We start from the raw sequence: 15,408 nt of genomic DNA, 5'->3' as shown, positions 1-15,408 counted from the left end.
GCAGCCCAGCCCTGCAGGCCTGGCTTTCTGCATTGAAGAAGGGAAGCTAGTGGCATGGTAGAGACAGCCATCCGGTGGGAGTGCCACCTCCCAGACGAGAGCAGATCAGAAGGAAGGGGCAGAACTATGTGGACACTGCAGCCTACGCTTATTACAAGCAGAGTCTGTGCTGACATCTTTGACTTAAGGTTCCTAGGGGACGTCTCAGGCTTATTGCACAGATGGGAAAACTGAGGCTCAGAGAGGTCAACTGACTAGTCTTGGCCACACAGCGGAGCCCTGAGTCCCTCTGCCTCCATCCAGGAGAGTCCCATTACAGAGCACCTGGAGCTGAGCTCAAGCTGAAAACAGGGAGCCAACCCCTTTGTGGGGCTCAGAGGAGGGACTTCGCATGGCTGCCCGTGTAGGAGCTGAGGAATTGGGGTGAAATCATTGTGTTCCTACTCCTGGACTCGGTCCTGGCCACTGGCGGTCTCTTGGCTGGGCTCAGGTGCCACCTCTGGGAGTCTGAGCATCTCTGAGCAGAGCTTCGGCAGAAGGTGCGCACTGGGGAGCTGGCACCACACCCCGACAGACTGCGCGTCACAAGCTATTCCCGGAGCCGCTCTGGTGCTTCTGTCAGATGGTGCAGAAACCCTGGGGCCACTTGCGGGGGGCTGCGCCACAAGCCGGGCTGCTCAGAGGCATGGCACCCAGAGGGCCCTCGCTGGTCGGACAGAGCCTGTGTGGGCACCCCGCCCCCAGATGGTTTTCTGAAAGTTGACATCCCAGCAAGGCGAGAGGGTATGGGGACTTGAAGCAGCCTTGGCACGCGAGGGCTGTGTAGCCTTGGGCAAGTTACTGCACATTTCTGAGCTTGCTTCCTCAATGGGCACATTGCCTGTGCCACATTGTAAGGATTACACGGGGCGGTGATCCGTGGAAAAATGACTAGCATGGAGAGGGCAGATTTTCCCAGGTGGACAAGTGTTATTTGATTTCCTTTAAATAGGGCCCATCTTCTGGTCCCAAGTCATACACCTACACATACAGTTCTCCAGTGGAAACTTGGGCAGACCCAAAGAAAACACCGTTTCTATCAGGTGCCTTGTAATTAAGCAGGCACTCATGGAGCAGCTATTATATCCTGATACCGGGAAGGACGCAGAGATGGGCAGCCTGGGCTGGTGTTCTCAGAGCACTTACTGTGCCGGCAGAGGGACCCACAGTGAGGGAGGGAGCCGTGGGGAGGCCGATGGCCCCACTGCCCTGCTTTCTGGAGTGCCCGGGGCAGACCAGCTTCTCCCGTGTGGCTGTGTCTCCACAGAGCCTCTGCGCTGGGGCGGTTTGCTTGGTTCAGGGCAGGGGTGAGATGCTATGAGTGAGGGGGTGCCCCTTCTCCAGCAGCCAGTGCCGCTTGCTGCCCAACCTCTGCTTCTGGGTTTGGGGTAGGAGCCCACGGGGCTGAGGGGAAGCGACTTTTTGCACCAGGGGCTCTGTGGAACGGCCTAGAACACAGGCTCCATTCCAGACACTTTCCACGTGCGCGTGTCCATGCATTCTATCAGTCTCTCAGCTACGGCCCCGGACGGAGGCGACGTTGGCCTCAGTGTTTGCAGATCAGGAAACGGAGGTCCAGCCAGCCTTGGCTCCCTAGCTCAAGGCACGGCCACCCAGGTCACCCTGGGCCTCTAACATCATACCCGCTCACTTCACTGGCCTGGCTTCTGGGGGCCCAGCTGTCCAGGTTCAGAGTTGCCCCATCTTCACACACAGAGCTCCTCATTCTCAAACGTCTGGGCAAGCACTGAGCATGTGTGGCAGCCCAGGGTGCTTGCCAAGGGGATCTGAATGCGCCTCAGCATCCCGGGCAAGGTTGGGGTCCTCAGGTTGCCTTTACATTTTTTCTTTTACCACTAATAGGAGAGAAATCAAGGCACTGATTGCGAGGCTTCCGGAGCTGCGAGCGGGGATTCTGCCCCTGGCCCTCCCGCTCCTGTCTTGGCCCCTCGTCCGTGAGTCAAGGCAGAGATCTCTCTGCCAGCCTTGGAAGCAACTTGCAGAAATGAAATTAAGCAGGGGCTATGAGAACCTTCCAGAAGGATGTCGTAACACTGCAGCTAATTATCTATTTTTCCCAAGCTGGTAACAGGTACCCTTAAAAACTGCCACCAGAGACTTCTGGAGCCGCCTTCCCTGCTGTCATGAGGCCCGCTTCCAGTCCAAGGAGGACCTGCTCCTCGCCCCTCGCCTGTGCTTTCTGGGCCTGCCCTGCCAGTTGGCAGCCCAGCGGCCGTTTATTTTTAGTTCTCGGCGGGCCAGCCATGTCCTGGTCACATGCTGTCGGAGCTCCTACTTCAGAAGGGCTCACAAACCAGAGCTGCCCCCTCCCCTGGGAAGCCCCTGCGGTCACCTGAGGCATCCGGCGTGGGCCTTGGCAGAGCCACCGGGCCCCTCCCAGGGACACGTTCAGACGCAGCCAGTGCTGGCCCTGCCTGTTTTAAATTTCTGTGAGGAGCTCCTTTTTCTGGTCCATCTGCAGCCAGTTATTTTGACTGTCACTTTACAAACGGACAGTGGTGGCACTGTCCAAGCCTGGGGGATGCACAAGGACCCGGTCCTGGGAGCCCGGAGTCTGGGCCCAAACCTGCCGTTTGTTGGCGGGACCTTGAAGCCTGCACCTGCCCCTGTCCCCCTAGAAGAGAAGAGGGCCCTCCTTGCAGGTTCACACAGCTTGCTGCTTTGCCAGTGACTGATACATGACTGTAACTATGATATTATTGCAGCTCCGGTCATGAGTATGACCACCTGCTGACAGGCTCCCCCGGGCCTGGTCCTGGTCCGAAGGCTTTTCAGATGGTAACCCACAGGGGCTCTACATCCGGTACCATTAACGCTGTTTCCACCTTGCACGTCAGGAAGTGGAGCTACTCGGGGTCAGGTCCTTGGCCATGCCTTGCAGCTGGTGAGCGTAGGAGCTGCAATTTGAACCCAGGAGGTCACTCCAGGGTCCCTGGCACCCTGGGCCACCACGTTAGGTCACTCCCCTCCTGCTGTCCTTGGTCTCAACACGTGCATCAAGAGTCTGCATGTCCCGGGGCGCCTGGGTGGCACAGTCGGTTAAGCGTCCGACTTCAGCCAGGTCACGATCTCGCGGTCCGTGAGTTCGAGCCCCGCGTCAGGCTCTGGGCTGATGGCTCAGAGCCTGGAGCCTGTTTCCGATTCTGTGTCTCCCTTTCTCTCTGCCCCTCCCCCGTTCATGCTCTGTCTCTCTCTGTCCCAAAAAATAAATAAACGTTGAAAAAAAATTAAAAAAAAAAAAAGAGTCTGCATGTCCCTCATAGTGACTGGGGACACGTGTGTGTTTCATCCGACTTGAATGTCTTTAGGAAAATACTCAGTATTTGCAGATGGGGAAAAAAAAAATCCAAGGTAACTGTTACCTAAGCTGGGGGCAGAGTGTTTAAATTTAGAAGGTGTCTGGCGTGTGGCAGGGAGGAGCTGGCCTCGTGGAGCATGTGGCAGGGCACGTGCTGATGCGCCCTCGGTGGTCCACTAGGCCTGCCCGCACGTGGACCCAGCAGCCAGGGAACAGGTGTTCCAGGGAAGAAAAGGCTCTACAAGGCACGTCATCTCCAAAGCAGGTTTTGAAGATGCCGGTGCGGGCATCTGCGGGAGCACCGACTGAGGGTGTTATAAGATGACCACTAAAGGCATCAACCTTCCTGACAGCACAAAGCTACACTGGCCACTAACAATGCCTGGCCAGAATCCAGTGGTCGCGGTAGATGCATGGGCTCTGCAAGTTCAAGGCCAGCTCTGACTCAGCCAGACTGGGAACCCGCTCGCAAGGCCTCCAGGCACACCCAGGCGTGTGCCCCCTGCTTCCCGAGGGACCCTACTGTGGCCAAGGCTGCCCAGGACGTGGCTCCTCCCCCGATCCAGGCGGGGACCCTTGCTGTCCAATCACAAGGCCCTCCTCAACACATCTGGCTACTGAGCAGGTGCAGATGTGGAGGGTGTCGATCTCCTCCTCTGCTCTAAGCTCTGCCACGGTGACCCCACCTTCCAGTCTCCTCTGGAGACTTCTCCACCTCTGCTACACCTCGTTCCCTCCCACTGCTCCCCCATCCTGCAACCTCCCAGAGATGGGACCCTACTGGACGGGGCGCTATCCTCAGGGAACTGCTAAGCTATTTATTTCACAAAACCAGTACACCTCCCCCCAGTAAGTGACCAGAATCTCAGCTATGTGAGGGAAACAGGAAGAGAAAAAGACACGGTTCCAGTGCTGGAGGAACTAAGAGTCTAGCAGAGGAGGCAAATGCACGAACAAACAACTAAAAATACACAGTGGGAGAAGAGTCCTCAAGCAAGTGAAAGATGGTACCCGAGCACAGAGGGCAAAGAGGGGAAGGAAACCTGCAGGGAGCTGAGGCTGCCAGCTGGGCTCGGTGGGGACCGGCAGGCCAGCGGCTGGCACGGGAGGTGGCCGGTCCCTGAGGGGGGCGTGGAGGTTCAGCCCAGATGTGGGCGTGGCCACTGGCCAGTGTCTGCACAAAGCTGTATGTTAGGAGGCAGCTGAGGCCCCTGAGGCCTTGAAGTACCCTTGGCCATTGTGGGCAACACTAAGCTGCTTGAAGATGGTGCTAGAAGTCTAGGAGCTGATCCACCTGACAGCAGCTAACCCCTGCCCTGGTCCCAGCCACCGGTGAGCCTCTGGGCAGCAGCACACTGTGTGGCTGGACCATCATCCCCAAAGTCCTGCCCACACCCGGCCACCTGGTTCCCAGCTTTGACCCCCTAACTCAGTCGTAGCTGCTCAACCATCCTGGACAGTGGAGGGAATCCAGTGTGCCCTTCCCACCATGTGCCTGGTGTTCTGCTTCTCCAGAGCTCAGCATTCCCGTCTTTAAAGTGGGAGGACACTCCTATGACCGTGGCGCCAGCCTGTGACAGGGAAGCTCGCTCCCGTGTCCTGCCCTTGCCTCTGCAACTCTGCCCAGGGTTGCTGTGGTCCGCCCCGCCCCGCCCCCCCAACCTTGGCCTCCCCGTTGCAGTGCAAGCCTCAGCCCACGTGGGGCCTCCTCTGCAAGGACCACCGATACCCTGCCCCCTCTCCTCCAGTTTTCCTCCCTCCCGGCCGTCTCGAGTGCCACCTGCTTCTCTTGGAGTTGGCAGTGTCCCCTGGCCCCACCCTGATGACCCACGCCTGGAGCCAGGACAGGCCCATGTGAGTTTTGGATGTCCCATCCCCACACAGGGCCTCCTGGGTAGCGCCCAGGCCTGTCTGCTGTGGTGACTGAACACCATCCACCCATACCTGAGCCAGCCGTCCTCCCTGCTCTGCCCGGATGCAGGAACCCTGCTCTGACACAATAAGGGAGGGCCCCAGGGAGAACTTGCTCGCCTCCCAGAGCGTCCACACAGCAGGCTCCTTGGGCTCTGTGAAGCCAAAGAAGAAGAGCAGGTCTGGCACGTTTGACGGGGGGAGGCCGGGAACAGGGGCTCTGGCACTGTGAGCCTCTGTGACCTGTGTTCCTTTCCTCTGCCGCCCTGACTAGAGGACCAGCCTACAAACACCTCAGCTCTAGGTATGCTGTGCAGAGTAAGTGACAGGAAGGGTGGGAAATGTCCAGGACAGTCTCGGCCCACAGTTAGGGTCCAAATGGAAACTACTGGTGCTTTGTTGTGGGGTAGAGGGAAGACTTGGGGTGCTCACGAGCTCTCCTCACCTGTGATCACTGTACCTACTTCCAGGCTGGCTCGAGGGCCAAACAAGGCAATGTTTCAAAAGCCTTTGGGGCACTGGGGTGGCTTAATGGGTTAAGCATCTGAGTTCAGCTCAGGTTATGATCTTGTGGTTCTTGAGTTCCAGCCCCACATTGGGATCCTCAGTGACAGTGTGGAGCCTCCTTGGGATTCTGTCTCTCTCTCTATCTCTCTCTCTCTCTCTCTGTCCCTCCCCCACTCGTGTGTGCTCTCTATCTCAAAATAAACTTTAAACAAGGCCTTTTGTGTGGTCAGGGGAACAATAACTATCAATAAATATTAATTGAATGCAAATACCATTTCAGCCTGTGATGACTTACAAATACCCCATGAGGCAAATACAGTGACATCCACTTTTCAAATCTGGAAACTATACTCAGTAGTGTGGAGTTGCGACCAGCATCAAACTCAGGCTTTTCTATGACTAATAACTAGTTACCCCACCACAGCCAGCATCTACAGAGTACTTAAGGTGAGCCAGGCACTCTCCATGGATTATCCCACTTAGTCTCCCGCTCCTGACACTATGGGGTAGGTGGAGACTTGGGTCTTCTCTGCTCTGGATGAGAAAACCGAGATGCAGAGAGGTTAAGCAACTTGCCCAGCATCACACAGCAACTAAGTGGTTGAACTAACTTGAACCTGGGTCTTGCAGACACCAAGGTCTACGTTTTTGCCCTGCTCCTAAATAGAACCCATGTACACACTATAATTAAGCGCATCTTTTCTCAGTTCCTGAACCACGACAAAGAGCCATCCATGGTGCTGAGAAGAATTTCTTTCCCTAGAATTATTCAGTCTTTTTTTTTTTTAAACATAGCATCACACGTAAGTAATTTGACTTTTTTTCCTCCTCCAAGTGACTCATTTGAACACTCCAGAAACTGTGTCTTCCAGAGACACAGAGTGATGTCTGTTTTCTCCCTACCAGAAAACCCTAAATATTTCCATCTCAGGGACCATATGAATAATTTTGAATGAATGAATACTCCCTTGGGGTGAATTCCTTTCGAAAAATAACCAGGTGTCACATTATCAGGCAGACTCCAGCACGGAAATGAGAACAGTGGCACTGATTTTCCGGAAGCATCCATCTCGAAGGCCCTGACACAAACGCAGGATTCAGGATTCAGACTACAGACTTGCCTTATGGGCCCTCCAAAGGGCTACACTGTTTTGATCCTTCCACAAAGTGGGAGTAAACGATGTGCCTGATCTCCAAGCGGATGGCTGAGTGCTCATGGTGAATCTTCCACAGCAATCACTGTCTAGCGTTCTTACGAAATGAAATCAAGGCTAGATAAAAGACCAGAGGGGATGACACCGGACGCCACCAAAGGAAAGCCCCCCGGCCAGGCTGATGAAGAAGCTGCCTCTGAGGCAGTGACGCCCAGCAAGAGTCACCCGGCATGGGCCGAATCGCATTTGGATTAAATACAATGCCAGGTGCGTGCCACTGGTCGCCGAAAAGATGGAAACTGTCCATTTAATCTGAGGGAAGTGAAGAAGAAAGACAGTGTTTGGTGATGAAGAGAAAAGTGAGTGGGGAGGGCAGCACTGATATTTGTTGAGCACCTAGTATGTGCCCAGCAGCGACTACGTTTGTGTAATCCTCATCAGCTAGACACTATGGCTCCGTTACGGGGCGGGAGTTGGGGGGAGGGGTAAGCTAAGGCTCACTGAGGTTTAGTGACTTGGCCAAGGTCACCGTGTCACGTACTATGAAAATCTTCCCAACAATCCCTCCCCCCGGGCAAACTCAAACCCTCTCTCCCTTTACCCCCAGACAGACTTCCACCAAAGCCCCCCCGCTGGAGGAGCGCCTCCACTCACTGTTCTTTTAAAACATGCCTGCCTGGGGGTGCCTGGGTGGCTAAGTCAGTCCGACTGCGGCTCAGGTCGCGATCTCACAGTTCGTGGGTTTGAGCCCCGCGTCAGGCTCTGTGCTGCCAGCTCAGAGCCTGGAGCCTGCCTTGGATTCTGTGTCTCCCTCTCTCTCTCTCTGCCCCTCCCCTGCTCACACTCTGTATCTCTCTTTCAAAAATAAATAAATATTAAAAAAATAAAAAAAAAAAAACATGCCTGTCTCCTTTACTGTACTGGGATTCTTGGAGGCCATCACTAGGTCTCTGCCAGTTCCATATTCCTGTACCCAGCACAGACCCAGCACACAGTAGGTTCTTCTACTACATCTGGTTTTTGAGATGCTGAATGTTTACTGAAAATATTGCATTTCCGGGGCACCTGAGTGGCTCAGTTGGTGAAGCATCCATTGTTGATTTCCACTCAGGTCATGATCTCATGGGCATGAAATCGAGCCCTGCGTTGGGCTCAGCACAGAGCATACAGCCTGCTTGAGATTCTCTCTCTCCCTCTCTCTCTCTGCCCCTCCCCTACTCATGCTTGCTCTCTCTTTCAAGATAAATAAACTTAAAAAAAAACATTACATTTCCGATTTTAACCACATCTAACACTGTAATTTAAAAGAAATTCTACATAAGCCAACACCTGTGGTGAACCTGGCCCCCTTCTTGCAATTTTTCCCACTTGAATCAGAAAATTTGGGGGTGGGGCCCAGCCGTCTGAGTTTCCACAAGCCTTCTGTGGACACTGCTGCCTACTGGAGTTTGAGAACCCTGCTTCTGCTCATACTCTCCCACCACGATATTATTATTATTATTATTATTATTATTATTATTATTATCAGCCTCACTTTATAGACAAGCAAACTGAAGCCGTGAAAGTTTGTGTTTTAGTCAAGAAAGAGGCAAGTGGCCACGTAAACTCATGTCAGCTATTTATATCCAAGATAGAAGGCTTGGGTGTGCTTACCTGGATTATAAAGGAAGAAGACGGGGAGAAGGAGGAAGGGAGGGCAAAGCCCTCTCAGGGACATGGCAGGTGCATGGCCCACCCTCCACCACCCTCTGCGTCATCCCTGCAGCGAATTCACGGTGGCCTGTCCTCGGAGCTGGGCCCCCTGAACTCCTGAAGTATCAAGGGGCCACTCACTCCATTACTCTCACTTTCGTATTTACTAAGGCAAGCGAAGCCGACACATTTCTCAAACATTTCGCACACCCAAAAAATATGTTCCTGTAACGGATGGCGACAGATCTTTAGAACAGGTCCCGCAAGGGACCTTGACTCAAAACAGTCTCCGTGTTTGGAAAACACACATACCATCTCTCCTCCTCCCCCGAATTTCCTAAATACCCTTCGTGGGACGGGGCAGGGCCCCCTCACCGAGAAAATGGGGCCCGACTGCCGCCCACAAACATTCCCTCAGAACTTCCTCTTCTCACACACCCCTGCTAGTTAGAAAAAATAAAACAAACTCCCTTTAACACTTTCCCTCAAATATTTGTGGATAATTAATTCACTGTTAATCAGTTGAGAAGGGTTCTTTGGTACTTTGTAAATAGAGAGAGAGCAGCCCCGGCCTCAGCAAATGTTATTCTTAAGTGGGAGGCTGCCGGCCGGGAAGGGCCACCTTGCAGCAGCCCTGTCGCCCGGACCAGGCCAGGCTGCCCACATTCCAGGCTGGACCCCGTGTCGGCCTCCGCCCGCAGCGGGGCCTCCAGGTGGGACCGGGGGGCCCCCCTCTCTCATGGTCACACCAGGCGCTCAGCTTGCGTGGAAGGCTGAGGGGTTTCCAGTGAGTCACCGCGAGCAGCTGGTGACCGAGGGACGGTGTAAGCACGAGCCCTGGTTTTCTCCGCACTATATTTAGAACGGCACAGAAAATCCCATCCTTTGGTGTTTCCACCTGTTCAGACGTCCCGGAAGCTCCTCCACTCCATCCGCCCACACCTCCCCCTTGCTGGGCCCTGCCCTGGGTCCCGTCTCCTGGCAGCTCCCGAAGTCTCCTGGTGGCCCTCCCTGCTTCCAGCAGCCAGCCTGTCACTCCCCGCTTCAATTCCCTCATGAGCTCCAAGCGTCCAAAGGGATTCATACCAGAGCCCCGAGCTTCGTAGGCTAGGGGCTTTTGCTCCTGTACCCCCTGCCCCCCTGGTAACTGCTTCTAAACTTTGGGATCCAGCAGAATCCTTAGGCTCAGATTTCTACCTAAATAAAACATAAGCACGTGATACTGTGTGTCCACTCTTTGCGTGTATGGTCTCCTCCACCTGGAACCATGGTTCTTAACCTTGGCTGCACATTAGAACCACCTGGGGCGATTCCAAAAGCCTCGCTGCCCCCAGACACATCAAAGACCTCAGAAATTCAAGTCTCTGTGGAGAGAGGGCCCAGGTGTCGGTATTTTCCAGGACTCCCCAGTGACTGTCAATGGGCAGTCGAAGTGAGAACCTCTCCACACCCTTTCTTCTCTTGGGGGGCTCCCACCCATCCGACAAGACCCAGCCACCCTGCCAGCACTCCAGGCATCGGGGAGCCCGTGTACCTCTGAGGCACCGTGCCCTCTTCGGCACACTGGACTTACAGGCTTCCTCTGTTCCAGTCTCCATCCACATCACTTTCCGGCCTCACTGGGTGGTGGTCCCCGCCCCCAGCCTTGGCCACCAGTCTCAGAGTTCCAGTGGCCACTCCACTCGGTCCTCTCCACAGGGATGAGACCCAAGAGTGCCCCGCTGCTGTGGATACTTTCATGTGGATGTCCTACTATGGGATGTCTAAAACATGTGTGGGGTGATGAACTTTGGATCAGAAACTCCTTCCTTCGTTCAGCAGACACTGGTGAGGTCTCCCCTCTGCCTCAGTCCTGGGCTCCACACAGCAGATGAGCAGTCGGTGGGGGAGAGCAAGGGACTAACACGACACAGTAAGACGGTCTCCTCCAGAGGACGGAACTACCACTGGGGATGCTGAACGCTATTACGCAGAGGAGCACCTAACAGGGGATGCCTACTTTTTCTGAGGGACACAGGTCACTCTACCATTAAGACATCAGTTACCGTGTCCATTCCATGAGTTTGTGCTTGTAGAGCAACTGACCCAGGGCTGACGCACGGTTAGGAACGTTAACCACTGCCAACTGATGATGCTAACAAAGACCTCTGCATCAAAACCTTACGAAACAACGGGATGGATAAGATAGACGGGGGATGCGGTTAGACCCAGAAGACACACAAAGTAGAAACGGTTGGGAAATGCTCTTTCTGGGCCAGCCTGGAATTGTGCTGTGGAAGAGGAGATGGCTACTGGCAAGGTCCTTTCTCCTCTTCCTTCTTACTGAGCCCTGTTCTGTTTGTACCAGCGGATATGTAGCGAACACATGAGACTTCCCTGCCTTCCTTGCAGCTAGCGGTGGCCGTGTGATGCAGCGCTGGCAGATGAGACCCAGCTGGAATGTGCCAGGAGCTTTCCTGGTATGAGCCCGGCCCCTTCCTCTGTGTTGCGGCCCACGTCTCCTTCCTGCTTGGAACGTGAGGTTGGAGCTGGTACCCACAGGCACAAAAGCCACAAGCTAAGAACAGCTGAGCAGAACTGCAGAGGGAGCCCTGGGCAGTGGTGGCACAGTGGTGTCCGTATGACGGGGGAGAAAAAGATACGTGTCTTGTTCAGGTACGAGGGTCAGGCCTCTGTTGCGTGACTGGTAGGAGTGTTTTCATGCAATGAGAATGGGCCCCCTTGGCTACAGAGCCTCAGAACCCTCACCTCTAAAACAGTCAAAATATCAGTCGTTAAGAGGGAGTAGAACAGGGGCGCCTGGGTGGCTCAGTCGGTTAAGCGTCCGACTTCGGCTCAGGTCATGGTCTCATGGTTCGTGGGTTCAAGCCCCGCATTGGGTTCTGTGCTGACGGCTCAGAGTCTGGAGCCTGCTTCAGATTCTGTGTCTCCCCCTCTCTCTGCCCCTCCCCCGCTCATGTTCTGTCTCTGTCTCTCTCTCAAAAATAAATAAACGTTAAAAAACTTAAAAAATAAAAAAGGAGTAGAACGTATGAAAAGTGCCTAGTCGGGGCGCCTGGGTGGCGCAGTCGGTTAAGTGTCCGACTTCAGCCAGGTCACGATCTCGCGGTCCGGGAGTTCGAGCCCCGCGTCAGGCTCTGGGCTGATGGCTCGGAGCCTGGAGCCTGTTTCCGATTCTGTGTCTCCCTCTCTCTCTCCCCCTCCCCCGTTCATGCTCTGTCTCTCTCTGTCCCAAAAATAAAATAAACGTTGAAAAAAAAAATTAAAAAAAAAAAGAAAAAAAAAGAAAAGTGCCTAGTGCAGAGCTTGATGCACAGCTGGTCCTGCTCAGAGCCTTGGAGGCCCCAGGGTGGGGACATAGCTCACCAGCTGGTCTGCATGGTGGCTGGAGGGGGTTTCGGGGTGGGCAGAGTGAAGGGGAAGAAGTTTCCACCCTCTGCTGGGCCCTCTACATGCATTCTCTCCCAACAACCCTTGGTGTATTACAGCACTGCCTCACCCATTTGGTGGATGAGAAAACAGAGGCTTGGAATGGTTCAATAAGGTCTCTGCGATCTTGGAGTCACAGTCTAGCGGAGACAGGGACCCAGGTATTGTTTGCGCCTGAGCCCTCTTGCTTTCTGGGGTGAAGGTTCTAACAGTCTGCGGTGACGATGCACGGGAGTGCAGGATGGCAGTGTGCCTGAACACATGGGGGCTGCGGCCTCATCCTGGAGAGACCATGAGCCCTTGAACAGTCTTTCTCAGCCCTGCATTTTTAAACCCTTTGTGTACCTCCAGCTGGCCCAGTAAATGCCTGACATTCTCCCCACCTATGCTCCATTTAAATTGAAAAGTTACGTTGGAAAGAATGAAGGCTGTATATGTCCCTGCATGTGTTCATGCCTGGTATATCATCCGTATCTTGTCATAAAGGAGGCCAGGCTTTAGAATCTACATTCTGGGTTCAAATCCCTCCTCCTCCGCATTTCTCAGCAAGAAGGAATAAAGCACAGATCACTAAGCCCATATCCACTTCTCCAGCCTGCACAAGACCCCGCCATGAAGGCCCATCCACACGGCTTTCTCCTACCAAGGAAGCCACAGTCACTTTCGTCTGTAGATGACCACCCAAGCCACACACACATTCAACTGGGTTCGTTTCTTGAATAAAACACCTCCCCTTTGGCACTTGCCGGAGATATTTCCAATGAGTCCCTGGAAGAAACCGATAAACCAAGGAACTTAAAACAGGTGAATATAAACAACCGGTTTTGAACTATATTTAGAACACCACGGAGAGCTATGCTTCAATCCTAGATGCTCTTCTGGAGACAGCGAAAGGTGGGCTGTTTCTCGTCTCCTTTTACTCAGAAAAGGAAGCCTTTTTCCAAAGTTCCACAGTCAGGCAAAATAAGTCAGGCACCACAGGTACTCGCTCCCACAGATGTGGCCAAGGGGGAGCTCGTAAGAAGGTAACTTGACTCCAAGACTCCCAACAGAGACGTGAGACTCTGGTTGGAGGTGTTCAGTGTTTGCAGGGTATAATTAATTATTCTTTGCTTTCAGAATGTCCCTCCGTTGTTCAGTTTGAAGCTGGAGACGATGGTTGCGACAGATTTTAACAGAGACAAAGACAACGGGAAGAAAGGCATTCCTAACTTGGGCCTTCACACACTGTGGAAAGTGCCAGAGTTAATAATGACACCGTCCCCATCGTGAAAATCGGGTTAGTCCTCAAATATCACATCTCAAACAGCCTCACAAATATTACTGGGACCATCTGCAAAGCACCAAAGAACATTACAACCATAATAAGGAAGAATTCAGTCAACAGTCTCAGTTACAAGGACGCTCGCGCATATATGGCTTAAGAAGGGCTCTTGGTAAACCACGTTTGCAGTCTGGTATCCACAGAGTGCCCCAGCAAGCTTCTCAGCGTCTCTCTGTACTGATACGCTCTCCCTCCCTTTTGCAAGGACTCCTGGGCCCTGTCACTGACCCCCCTCTCCCTCTTTTCAGCAGCGTCACTTAATTATCTATTTTCAAATCACATAAAACAGAAGCCGCATGGCTGGATCTGGACCGGGATAATGGATTTCTACATCGCGGTTGTGGAGAAATCGCCACGTTCAGTCACAGGGAACGCTTCGTTTTAAAGACTGTTCGGCAAAGAAAGATCTAAGCTGGGAGACTTCCGAACCATGAGGGAAGTTACGAAAATGATGAAGGCGTGCCATATTGAGTTAGGCAATAAACATGGCCTTTTGACGGTTATGGTGGATTTTGTTATGGGGCAAAGGATCGAAGAATCGGCCTGGGGACGTGTGTGTGTGTGTGTGTGTGTGTGTACATGTGCCTGCCTGTGTATTTATATGTGTGTGCACGCATGTGTGCGCACGTGCATGTGCGTTTGGGGTTTTCTTGTGTGTGACCGCATGTCCTTTGAGACTTTTCCTGCTCTCCTGGTTTGAAATGCTTTGTAAACGTCTTGTGGTTAAACTGGGGTTGAACTGTACTTGCACCGACTACATCACATCCATCTGAAGTCCCTTGGGAGAAGACCAGGGCCCATTTTGTACCGAAAGTGCTTTATAAATGCAAGAGAGGATTCCTTGGCCTGGGGCAAGTTCCTATATAAACAGATTCTGACTTTGGTTTCTTTCAGTGGAGATTTCTAATCAGCCTGCATTCAATCCCAGACTCAACAGAAACTGCTGGTCAGACATCTTTTTTTTTGTTTACATGATGATTTTTTTTTTTTAACCCAGAAACACTCATGGAGAACATCTCTTCCCACTGTCACTGCAGGATTCACAAGAGAATAACAGAGGAGGAGAGGTGATAGGAGAGGGGGTTCCCAAACTGTCAGGCACCGGCCGGCAGCGCAGGCCCTGTCCCCCCGGGGGTACTCACCATGGTCGTGGGCGAACACCAGCAGCTCGAGCCCCACCAGCATCTGAGCCAGCTCGTCATAGCGGCCACAGTGCTCCCCGGCTCCATGGGACACAAAGATGAGGGCCCTGCGGGGGTGAGAGGGAGCCCGGTTAGGAAGGTGGTGGACCACTGAGCACAGCTTGAACTTGAGCACAGAGCTTTTGTGACGCCAGTGAGGTGGAGACTGAATCTCCAGCTAAACGCATGAGGGAAAGGGCACTGCTCTAAAATGCTAGGCTTCAGGGTGGGGCGTCTGGGTGGCTCAGTGGGTTAAGCATCCAACTTCGGCTCAGGCCATGATCTCAAGGTTCGTGGGTTCAAGCCTTGCGTTGGACTCTGTGCAGACAGAGCTTGGAGCTTAGAGCTTGGAGCCTTGCTTCAGAGTCTGTGTCTCCCTCTCTCTCTGTCCTACCCCACTCATGCTTTCTTTCTCTCAAAGATAAATAAGCATTAAAAAAATCTTTGTAATTAAAAAAAAATGCTAGGCTTCAGGGCTATATGGAATGGAGCTCAAATTCCGGCTCTCCTGTGAACTCTCTGGCCAAGTACCCATCCCACGATGCTTCACTCCTTCGCCTGTAAAACAGTATCTCCCTTGGTGGAGGAGCAGGGCTCCTGAGGGTCAAGGAGCTACTTTATGCCAACGCATTGGGCACAGCGCACGTGGCAGCTTCCTCCAAGCCAGCTGCCCAGGCAACCCAGACCTCAACCAATCAGGACACGGCCTGTCTCGGGGACAGGCAGGTGACTCGAGCCAAGCTGGCTGGGTCCCATCAGAGCGGACCCCAGAGCTTTGGCTCAGGTAGGCAGGAGAAGGCACCCTCAGCTTCCCACCAGGTATGAGCCACAGAGGCTGTGTGCCTCGAGGGG

At 53.5% G+C, this 15,408-nt stretch overlaps 1 protein-coding gene across 6 annotated transcripts in view; it reads right to left on the bottom strand.

The window, feature by feature from the left end:
* The window catches only part of MGLL (monoglyceride lipase), a 248,328-nt gene that overhangs the window by 62,418 nt on the left and 170,502 nt on the right, over positions 1-15,408 (bottom strand). For 5 of the 6 annotated variants that reach the window (XM_045052040.1, XM_023250083.2, XM_023250084.2 and 2 more), the window contains exon 3: positions 14,518-14,624. The exons of the other annotated variant lie outside the window; for it this stretch is intronic. In XM_045052040.1, coding sequence (XP_044907975.1) covers positions 14,518-14,624 — 107 coding nt within the window. The remainder of the gene's footprint in view (positions 1-14,517; positions 14,625-15,408) is intronic. 6 annotated transcript variants of the gene reach the window in all.

Source organism: Felis catus, chromosome A2, assembly GCF_018350175.1.
Source record: "Felis catus isolate Fca126 chromosome A2, F.catus_Fca126_mat1.0, whole genome shotgun sequence".
NCBI classification, from domain to species: Eukaryota; Metazoa; Chordata; class Mammalia; order Carnivora; family Felidae; genus Felis; species Felis catus.
The sequence above is the reverse complement of the archived record's forward strand: the minus strand, read 5'-3'. Positions and strand labels throughout refer to the sequence as shown.